The 12,082-nt window shown below is 35.8% G+C and overlaps 1 protein-coding gene across 1 annotated transcript; it reads left to right on the top strand.

Moving 5' to 3' along the window:
* The first annotated feature begins 9,644 nt into the window (after positions 1-9,644).
* On the top strand, positions 9,645-11,806 carry LOC149399271 (NAC domain-containing protein 82-like). The gene is made up of 4 exons (XM_089611277.1): positions 9,645-9,896; positions 10,002-10,270; positions 10,697-11,068; positions 11,165-11,806. The coding sequence occupies exons 1-4, from the start codon at positions 9,737-9,739 to the stop codon at positions 11,615-11,617; spliced, it is 1,254 nt and encodes a 417-aa protein (XP_089467403.1). The 5' UTR covers positions 9,645-9,736; the 3' UTR covers positions 11,618-11,806.
* Positions 11,807-12,082: the final 276 nt, after the last annotated feature.

A 12,082-nucleotide genomic window follows, 5' to 3' on the forward strand; every position in this document is an offset into this window, starting at 1 on the left:
ATCTATTTGGTTATTTAGATACTTGCTCAAAATAAACAAAATAAAAGAATATTTCTATATGTTGGAAAAATATTTCGACGGAGTAGCTATTGATTAATGAAAATGCAGACCAAAAATATGTTGCATGGTATGATATTTAAAAATATATATGTTCACAACTTCAAATCAAATCATTATACTAAAAGTACATAAATATTAGCTCGACAAAGTTTGAAATTGAAATACATACATCTAGGTGATCAGTCCGGAAACTGTCATAAGAAAATTGGGACTCAAGGATAGAAATCCTAAGAGAATCTAGGTATTCTAGCAAAAGAGGATAAATTTGGAGTCTAAGTCCGCACTCCCTAAAGAAAATTTCATAAACGCAGCAATATCCTTCTTGGATAGTCGCCATGTTGAAATTATCACCCGGTAGAGCGAGGCTGACTTCTTCTGGGATATCGAACTCCTCAAAATATCCCTCTAAATCCTTTCCAGTACAGTCGTTGGGGATCTCAGATCCCTAGAAACCTCATCTAATTTCTCGGGAGTCGACATTTCAATTATAGCTAAACCTCGAGATTTCACCAAAAGTTTGAATTAAGCTCAGAAAAATCTGGGAGAGAGATTGGGTCGAACTCGAGGAACCCAAAGACGAACTGAGAAAAATCATAGAGGTCTAGAGAGAAAAAGTTACTAAATCGAGAAAAAAAGGAGAACTGACCTGGAAAAGTCCCTAAAGCCGTATGAAAATGAGAGGATGAAATGAATAAAATTCCATCTCCCTATTTATTGACGTCGATTGAAGAGCCTATCACGTCAATAAGCATTTGGAAGGTGGCCTATTGGAAGTGACACTTCTACTTCCTTCCAATAGCTACCATGAAAACAAACACACACGAGAGATAGAGTCACATAATAATATGCTAAACAGATCAGTCACATCCAGTATTTCAGTCCTAGCATTAAATGCGACAACAAACTCATTCAAACTCTTTGACACCAAAACTCGACTCTCATTCACTTTGTCGAATCCCAATCCGCTAAGCTCCTATCGCTCTTCATGGAGCGCAGAGAAGAACTCTAGTCAATCATGAAGAATGGAAGATTTCACGACTCATGCTTAGGCTCAGCCCTTGTTCAACGCCGACGAGCTCATCGACTGCGATGGTAAAATTTTCTTTACTTTTTGGAGGGACACAGATTTGAAGCTTCAACCTAGTGTAAATGTGACATACATGGGTTATATGGAAAGGCGGCAAGCTCATAAGTGGACTAATATATTTGACTAAATTATATTTTTTGTTGGAGATGGAAAAGATTTGTATGTTGTAGCAGCACTGCATTGTGCATATCATAATTTCTTAATTACTAAGCTTAAACTCTCAATAAAATAAATAAACACTAACCTAGACATCTCGAATAATTTTCTCTTTTTTGCTTTGTTTTGTATAATAACATGGGCTTTATCAAAGCCCAACTTTTTTTTTTTTGCATCGCTCGATCGCCGTCAGCAAAGCCCTTGCTCACCGTGGTCAAACTTCTTTTACCCATGTACTTTCTCTGATGATTCATCCACTCCAGCGTTTTTCGTTTATGTACCACAACGAGCACAATTACTCATTGTGAGAACCTAAAACATAGTTGAAAAATGATGTCGAAGAATACAAAATAGAAAAAAAAAAAAAAAAAAAAAAAATATTAATAATTTTTTATACCTTTCTAATAAAACTAATTAAGATTATGAAACTCTAAATTATATAGTGAAAACTTGAGATATTCATATAGGTTATAATATAATAAGTTTTTAATCCCGCTTAATTAAAAATATTCTCTACTTTATAAAAGTAAAATTTAATTATTCGATATTTGTTTGTTTTCTTTATATTAGTTACAGATTAAGGTGCAAATTAAACTTCTAGTTAAAAAAAACTAGTTTTATTTTGAAGTCCATAAAAGGCATTTATTTCCATAATATTTAGAAACAATGGGTATTAGTAATATTGTATAAAATAGGGAAAATAACACAATTATACCATGTGTTTTAGTGAAATGTCGAGTTTAACCTTCGGTTTTCAAAAATGTCGAGTTCATACCCTCTGTTTAACTAAAATGACGAAATTATACCCTCTGTTTAACTAAAATGATGAAATTATACCCTGAAATAGACAATAGTGTCACGAATATTCTTTTTATTGACTTTTCATTGACGTTGACTATAATATTTATACATAAACACCAATTATCTTTATTCATTCGCGCCATATATGTAATTTAGTTAAAAACTAAAAAATAAACAACAGTCTCTTAATCGTGAAGAACACAAAAAGAGGCAAAGGGGTAAACATCGATAGTTGATAGTCATCAAAATCGCATATTCGAACAGAGAATCCAGGATTTAGAGTTATAATTCGAACACAGAATGAAGTCATTTTTAGGAAGTATGAGTTTTATTATTTAATTTCAATTTAAGGCTATTTTTATTTCAAAATTGAGAATTTGGAAGTTAGGGTACTGATTTAGATTTGATTCGGTTTTTTTTGTATAAGAGTTAATATCAATGAAAGGGAGATTTGTGAGGTTGTTATTCATTTCAGTATAATTTCGTTAGTTAAACAGACCTGCGCAGAAACCTCGATATCTGAGTGTTTTTTTTTTCATCGTCGTAGATTCACGGGGTGAAGAATCAAGTCCTATTCTGAATTTTTCCGCGCCAGAGATCGATTGAAGGTAAGAAACCTCGACATCTCTTCGCTTTTTCATTTTTTGGTTTTCATTCTGGTAGATTTACGATTCCGATACTATCAATTGACAGCTCATACTAGAAATCTATGGCGATATCGGAGCCGAATGCTAAGCGCATGAAATTGGGAAGCGAGGAAGTGTGTATCGTTCTGGAAGGGGCTTCCATATACTCTTTCTGTCTCTATATTGTGGATTTGAACGAAAAGCAGGGTTCGTCTATAAAGCTTTTAGAACCCTTCTATCGATGCTCCATGGAGCTTCCGAGGGATTCTGCGTATGCTATGTTGAACTCCGCTCTGTACAAGTTCGGGGGCTATAAAAGAGGAGAATGGACATCCGGGTCGTGGACTTTCGATTTGAAGCCATATTTCGACAAGGTTTCATCGAGTGATTCTTCGTTGGGCAGTGGGACGGAGATACCGGGTATGACAGCCAAAGAGCAGCCTTGTGCGGTGGTCGTGGGTGGCCGAATCTGTGTGTTTTCCCTCACTCTTAGGGAAAATCTCAACAATTTCGAGCTCTACGACCCAAAGGACGGAAAATGGTCGCTCTTACCTGAATTGCCCTGTGAATTACTCGGGGAGAAAGTGGAGTACTATGCTGTTGAAAAGGACGATCTTTTGATACGCACGGGGTTGGGCTCTTACTCCATTACCATCGACGAGCAGTCCAACGATACTCACAGCCCGAGGCAGTGGAACCCGTGTGAATTGCCTGAAGTGGCTGTTAATGAAGGCTGTGGTGGTTTTGTGAAAAGAGGTAATCTCTTGATCTCACCTTACCTAGACGTTGTTGATATTGCCAAGCCAGACGGAGAGCACTACTCGTTTTGGAATCCCCAAAGAAACGAGGAGATTATGGTTTCCCTTTCCGACCGGTTTATTCCAGCTCACGAGGCCGTGGTTCCTCTGCTCGACGAACATGGATTGAGGACTTGCGTTGTCGAAGTAGGAGGGCAGGGATCTGACTTTTACGGCAAATACGACCGTCTTCTTAGGCTTTTATTGATTCGGTTTGGTGAGAGGCCCTGTGAAGGCGACATTATGCTCCTCAATACCAGATTGTATCAATTGGCTCACGATTTCTACGCTAATCTCGTCATTGTCAAGGGGATATATCCATTGTAAGTTTCTCTGATTCTTTCCATATCTTTGTCCTGATTGTATGAATTTGATTGATGCGATGACCTGATTGAAACTGTTTCAGCAATTGTTTGTTGGTTTCTGTCGAGATCAAGGTTTTAAAAGGCGTGAACGGTAATCGAGGCGATTTCTGTTTTTGAGGCGAGGCGTAAGCCTCAAAAGATAGGCATAAATTAATTTGTTAAGATATTATAAGCTTAATATTACTACAAGATATACGCCTTTTTATCAGTAGTCCATTTAAAGACGCTCGGTCACAACAAATCGAGCCTTATTCATGCTATTGTTAAGACTGGTCTCCAATATGATATTCATCTACGTCATTAGAGCTCTAAGATCCCGTTTTCAATCCGCAGGAGAAACTTTATCAGTGGATCGTGAGACAGCAAGAGGAAGGATCAATAGTTTCAACATTTGATATCGTTGCCTACGATTTATATCATTTGAATTATAAGGAGGGCAAGAGATTAATGGCCAGTTGTTCAAGCATAGCTCTTCAACAGCAAAGACCACATTTTTTTTCTTATTTTCTTTTAATTTCAAGCTCTAGTATTTTTTTTTCTACTACGTTGAATGCGTTGGAGTGCAAATAGCAAATAACCAAGAAAACTATATGATGAGACTTAGACATGAACGTGTTGGAGTGCCTTCGTCGTATTTTCCGTTATTCCTCTACTTTATGCATAGTCTAGTTATACATAGTGGCCGTTTCTTCCAAGTTAAATGACTGAACAAATAATTTTACCGTAACCAATTCTGGGACAAGGGTTTATGCCGAGAGGATATTGAGATTTCTATCATTTAGATAATAACAAGAAAACAATTTGATATGTATTTTCACTATCATTTCCACATATACCCTTTTAGTATGCTTGGTCTCGAAACGACTTTGTTATTGTGTCAGGACTCTGGTTTCCCATGCTTTAAAGGCGGTCCACGTACAATACAAAATCTGCGAAAACGGTTCCACCTTGGTTTGTTGGAAGAGGTTAGTGAACTATCGTCATTCTTCTCTGTTGTGGTTGTTACACTTGAATTAATAATAGCACGGTTATCGTTATTATCAGCAATGTGTCTCCTTGGTGCTTTCCCGAATTAGCAGCAGCTTAGATGCTTGGCGGACACGGCAGTACGATTATTACCAGAAGGTCTTGAATGGAATATTATGATGTTAGGCAATATCTACATATATATGGATCACATGATTCAATTTTACTCCAAAAAGAAGTGAGACGGTGAGTATAGAGATCGATCGAGGTTGTGCTGTCACTGGACTCGGTTTCGTTATGGACGGCTAACTGAGGTCAAAATAGTTTCTCTCCCGTGAGGAATTCGTGGTGGCTTTAAATTACTTCAGCGGGAATTTTCGTGTTCATTTTTTTTCCGACCATGTACAGATGATCCCGGACGAGAGGACCCATGAAAAGAATCGAAAAAAAGAAGAAAAAAAAAATTATTAAGGGGATTGATGAGGAGGCATGTGTGACTGGTTTCTTTTAACCTTTCGGTCCCTTTTTGAGGTAAATAGAAGTGTTTCAAAGGTAAAACTGTTCCCGGCTCAGGGAAATTTGTGTCTGTTTGAGTGGTTTATGTTCTTCTTGATTCTACTTCTTACATAATGTTATGCTGTCATAGCAAAATTTCAAGTGCCTAAATGTGATTGAATCGTGTACCAAGAAAAAATATTTTTGGATAGGTAACCTAAGGGTAAGGATATAAGAATATTAGGGGCCGTTTGGTTTAGTTTTCTAAACTCGTTTTCTGTTTTTAAATTCTGTTTTCTGATTCTAATTTTTAAATTTAAAAAACAGATTTAGAATTACGTTTCAGAATATTTTAAATGTTGTTTGGTTATGTTTTCCATTCAATTGTATAGAGATAAAATAGAAAACAACTTTTCATTGTTTTCTGTTTTCTAAACAAATTTAAAAGAAAACAGAAACATGATTCTAAATCTGTTTTCTGAATTTATAACCAAACAGTTTTTCTAAAACTGTTTTCTAGAATTTAGAATCAGAAAACAGAAAACAGGAATGAAAAACTTAACCAAACGGGCCCTTAGTGATCCATGATCACGGGTAACAGATCTATTGGTTATTTAGCTAGATACTTGCTCAAAATAAACAAAATAAAAGGATATTGAAATGTTTAAGCCAAAGGTTTAAGTTCAAAACCTAGCAGGTTGATAATTTGTCAATAGTTTCAATTTACAAAAATAGACATTATTTTCTTTTGTTGAAAAAATATCGACATTATTGAAAATACTGCAAAATATGATGGAAAATAATATATATATATATATATATATATATATATATATATATATATATATATGCTGGAAAAATATTTCGGCGGAGTAACCATTGATTATTGAAAATGCAGACCGAAAATATGTTGCATGGTATAATATTTAAAAATATATATGTTCACAACTTCAAATCAAATCATTATACTAAAAGTACATAAATATCCGCTCGACAAAGTTTGAAATTGAAATACATACATCTATACCAAGTAGAGTGATAACACTCTTATATTAAGGACAGCCTGATAAAGATTTGTATTTATAAAGCATTTGTTAAACTTAAACTAGCGTAGTATTGGTTTAAAAATATCAGCATAGTACTGACAAATGACGAGAAAATGGAAGAATGGATTGGCAGCTAAGCAAAAGATCCGTGAGTGTAAAAACCGTTAACAAAATATAAATAATAATAATAATAATGAATATTTACTAGAATCCCCTGAACTCCTACACGAATAATCTCAAATAACTCCATTTCTTTTTTACTCGAAAATCGTACGCAACAAACTTTGAAAACCTACATTGTATCAACATTAGGATTTCTGTCAAAATTTGCCTGACATTGTTAAACAAATAAGGATAAAAATATATATTTCATTTTCTTCTTTATTTTATTGTTTTTTTTATTTTTCTAAAAAAAAATCAAATATTTTTAATCTATTTTAATATTTATTATTACCAGTAAATATTAATAATAATATCTCTCTCTATTCGATGCACTCAATTCAGAAAAAAAAGCCATGAAACTTCTTCTCCTTCGAACGAACGCCAAGAAATTCCAAATCAAGCCTAACAACGAATACCTAATATATGTATATACGTATTTTAAAGATCAAACTACTTTGTCATGCCGTTATATTCCATAATTTTTTTCTCAATTTCACAAACAGCAATCCCTGGCGACAGAAAGCATAGAGAGAGAGAGAGAGAGAGAGAGAGAGATGGTATAATCACCGGCACAAGTCATCTCCTTCATGAGTTTGTAGATGAGAACGTAGATTCCGATGGATTGTACGGCCTCAGCGGCGACCACAAGGTTATTGTGGTCGTGGATGATGAATCGGAGCAAAATAAGAGCGGTCATGCCATAGATCACGGCGAGAAAGGCCTTGACTTTCAGAAGCTGTCTTCGGACCCATGTCACGACGGCCTGGATCGACCTCTTCTGAGCTCTCATGGCGTCGAAATTGTTGCATGGTGGTCTTTTGATTTTCCCAGAAACTGTGTTTGGGGATTTGAGGGAGTGATAATGAACAAAAGAATGTCAAACGATGAGAGCTCCTCTACACTTCTAATTTTTTTGGCCAACTCTTCTACAGCTCAAATTTACGACATAGCTCTGCCAAGTGTCAACCTCTAGTTCGCGCCGTCGATAGCTTTTAATGATTGGTTTTTTTCTTGTTATTAATTTTTTTATTTTACTTTAAATAAAAATATTTAGGAAATTTTTTTAAAATAGTGGTCGCATGACCAAACGTGATAAAAAAAAAATTAATAAGGATATTACAAATTATTTTAAAAAAAAAAATCACATGAAATATTGATTGTTGTAAATTATGACTGCTGAAAAAATAAAAATTTAATAGAAACAAAAAAATTAGTTTCCACAATTGATACTGATGAAAAAAAAAAAGAGAAATGGCAATAAAATTTCGTATACATTCTAAACCTCGCTGCTGTGGAGTTTGAACTTTGAACGAGTTAAAGTAGTTGGCTTGCTAGTCAAGTGTTATCTCGTTGCTCTCAAGTCCCAAGCTATAAGCCTTGTATGGCTTCTGTTTTTTTTTTTTTTTTTTTTTTTTCTTGGAAAGCCAAAAAGAGGGCTTAATTAATGCCAAACCAAATAAGTCAAGTCTCTTTCTCAGCAAGAAAGTAAAATATTTCAGTAAATAAATACAAACTCTCTCTCTCTCTCTCTCTCTCTCTCTATATATATATATATATGTATGTATGTACGATATATCATATACACAATCATATGCATACACACATATATATATCAACTACTCAAGTTCATTTTAGTCAAATCACCAAAATAAAAAGGAGAGGATATTTAGTCAAAACGGGTGATTGATTTACAAGACTGCGAATGAATTTTTTTGTCTTATACTTTGTATCTAAAATCTTGTAGTAAACTAAATCAAGAACATGTTTGTTTCTTCAATTTCAAATGATTAAAATTGATTACCATATTACATGGAATATATTTAAGTTGGAGCTGACTGGTGGTTTTAAATTTAGCTTGTTAACTCTTATTGAACATTTAAAAAAACTTTAACCAAATTAGTTGAAATAAATTCTGATTTTATAATTTGAGACGCTTTAGTTAAAACACAATTAATGCCTAAAAAGGATTAAATTTTGCTCAAAAATAAAAAAATATGTCAACTTTAATTTTGTCGATCGTTTGATTACCATCATATAATTTTACATGTAAGTAGACTGATTGAAATAAACATATATTCCTGCAAAAAAGAGTGTAATTTGCTTTTTTTTAACCGTAACAAAAGTATTGTCATTTTTCGTTCGTCTTCAAAGATAAATTGAAATTAGTTATTGATCATTGACTACTTTTTTTTTTTTTTAATTATTATCGGAGATCATTTACTACTTGAAAGAAGTTCCCTTACTTGAAAGAAGTTTACTTGAACCCCCATCCAATCCAAATACAAAGGGTAATTTCGTCATTTGGTCTCTTATCCTTGCACCCAAACAGGTCGACGGACACCTTCATTCCTGTTATGTTTCGCTATATAAAGCCCCATAAACCCGTCTTCATTCCTCACACAAACACTTTCGAAGAAATTTTCACTCTCTCCCTCTCACCATCGTTCGTTGTTCTCTGCGCTCACGCCTATTTCGGTTCTAATCTTCTCGGGTACGATACTCTTTTAGGTTTTTTTTTTTGTTATACCTCTCTCTCTATACATATTGTGTTTCTCGAGTCCTCTGGTGTGTTTCGTTTGATTGGGCGTAGGGTTTTTCATTTTGGTGTTTTCTGGATCTTCTTAATCGCTGTTGAGATGTATATGATCTACGATTTTCTAGGGTTTGTGTTTCGGTTGACTTTTGGTTTTGTTTGTTCAAGTGTTCTCGCTTTGATGTTATGTATGTTGTGAAGATATGTGCTTTGTTTGTCGATTGAGTGTCTAACGATGAGCGAAACAGGGATTTTATTGCACACCAAATGTCTTTTGACATCAACGAGAAAATTCGCTTCTGTGCTCAATATTTCTTTTCGATGAACCGAGGGAGGCTCTGGTGTTCTTGGAGGATTATGTTTCGGCACTGGACTTGACGAACTAGGTTTTGTTTTTCCTTTTTTTAGTTATTCGTCTGTGATTGTATTGTTGTGACTTTTGAGAGGATCATATTGTTTTGGAAGGGTTTTTTTTTTTTTTTTTTTTTACTTTTTATATATATATACGTATATAGTTTGTGTTGGGGCGTGTAAAGAAGGGGTTTTGATTCTTACGCCGATTGCGAAGAAATTCAGATTCTCGATTGAGTTTTTGGGTTTGTGTAAAGAGGGGGGGTTTCGTTTCTAGATCTCGTAATTTTGATGGGGAAGACTTTATTGTTGACGCCGGGTTTTCGATTTCATCCGACTGATGTTGAGCTCGTTAAGTTCTATCTGAAGAGAAAGGTTTTGGGTAAAACCTTTTCTGTTGAAGCCGTGACAGAGCTTGATATTTACAAGTACGACCCATGTGATCTTCCTGGTAATTAATCCATTTGTTCCTCTTTTGTTTTTGAATTTTGTATGTCTTCTTGATCTAGTTTGTGAGTTAACTCGAGTTCATTTTCACTTTTTGCCCTTTTTTCAGGAAAATCTTGTTTGAAGAGTAGAGACCTGAAATGGTACTTCTTTTGCCCGAGAGAGAGGAAATACTCGTCTGGGACGAGAATGAAGAGGGCCACTGAATTCGGGTACTGGAAAACTACGGGGAAGGATAGGTCTGTCACGTACAACGGCGAAGTTGTGGGGATGATAAAGACCCTTGTTTTTCACCGAGGTAAAGCGCCGAACGGGGAGCGGACTAATTGGGTTATGCACGAGTATCGGCTTGAAGACAAGGATCTCAGTGATATCAAGGTATTAATTTCTTTCACTTGTATTATTAATTGGTTTTCTTCTTTACTTAGCGAACTCTGGCCTTTGATTGTGTTTTGGCTCTAGTGTCTGATAGGATTTTATGCAAGAAAATTATTTGTTAATCGTTTAGGGTCAGAATTAGTCTATTCATGGATGTTGAAAGTAATCATTTAGAGGGAAATGAATTAGTTTGGTCAAGGCTTAGTCTTTAGGGTGAGTTATGATTCTCTTGAACGTGGTTAATATGTATTTTCTAGTATCGTTTCTTAATGAAATTCGAAGGTTCTTATCAGTGCCTTTCAAGTGAAGCTTTATGTAAATAAGTCCTGGGCATCGTATCATAAACTGATTTCTCTCTTTTGTTACATATGTTGGTATGGTATAATTGATCGTCACTAATATCTTTGTTCTTTTCATGTGTCATAGGATTCGTTTGTCCTCTGTATGATTTTTGAGAAAAACGGCCCGGGACCAAGAAACGGAGCTCAATATGGAGCGCCTTATAATGAAGAAGATTGGACAGACGGAGAAGAAGAAGAAGAAATCACTGTCGCAGGAGTCTCTTCCGTGCGAGAAACGGGTCAGGTCGCCGGTACCTCCCAGATTTCTCCGAGCAAAGATCTCGCCGATTCATCTTTGTACGGATCGAGTGTATCTGAAGCTGCGGGTCCTAGTTCCAAGCTCCCGAGAGATAACAATGTTGAAGCGGAAATGCTTCCAGCTCTGGACAAAAACGACATACTGTCTTTGCTGTATATTATCGATGAAGACTCATCGATGATGGATGAAAGCAATAAGGTACACATTCATATATGTGGCATCAAGTCCGAGTGTCATTATTTGCAATATTCTAATATTTCTTGAACCTATGTCTAATGCGCTTTCAATAATCAGGCCATGAATTACCCGAATCAACTGAACGAGGGCTTTGTCCGTGATGGTCGTTCCGACGGAGCCGATGTCTTTGAAGGCCTAGATGATTTGGGCAACTTAGCTGGCCTGTGCGACGAAGGATTCGGCGTCCCTGATGGTTTCTCCGGCGGGGCAGATTTCTCCGGCGGCTACGAGGATGGCTTGTTTCTCGAACTCCGGGATCTTCGGAGTGGAGACGAAGAAGCCCAAGTCCCGTTTGATCAATTTCCGACAGCCTTCAATGTTTTTCCTAATCCGGGTGAATCTAGTTATGATCGGGCCAACAATGTCGACGCTTGGTCGGATCGGGCTTGTGGTTTGGAAGATCGTGATCGGATCGATCCAAGCGCTGGTGCAGCGCAGCATCGCGCTCAAAGTTCAGTTTCTGATATAAATTATGGGTATCAAGCTCCAAACTTTCAGAAGGATAGATGACCCTTTTCTCCTTCAATTTCCTTGCTCTCCATTTACTGCATTGGATTGTATTTTCTGTTAATTTATTTCAAAGCATATTGGATTCACATCATTTGCTGATTATTTGCTGCCCGCGCATAGACGCTATTGTTGAGGCACAAAGGGAACTTAAATTTGCTGATTATTAAAATTTCTAGTTTCAATTTTTAATATTGTTATTGTATGTTATGCTTGCGAATGTGTACTTTTTTTGTAATTTGAGATGGGCTTAAAGCTCTCAACCAAATCACCCAAAACAAAAACAAAAGTAAGACTTCTAATAGTCTTGTGATTACCATTCCTGTCATTCTAATCTATACAGATAGTACTTTTAAGTACACGGATTTACAGAATAGATTTAGCTATCTCCGATCATTAATTATCGACATCTCGGATAATCGATTTACAGGCTGCATTGCTAATCGTGTCGGTTTGCCAGTCTCAACT

The sequence above is a fragment of the Urtica dioica genome, chromosome 4, assembly GCF_054948205.1.
Source record: "Urtica dioica subsp. dioica isolate 48M chromosome 4, U.dioica_male_clone48M_v1_H2, whole genome shotgun sequence".
Classification (NCBI taxonomy): domain Eukaryota; kingdom Viridiplantae; phylum Streptophyta; class Magnoliopsida; order Rosales; family Urticaceae; genus Urtica; species Urtica dioica.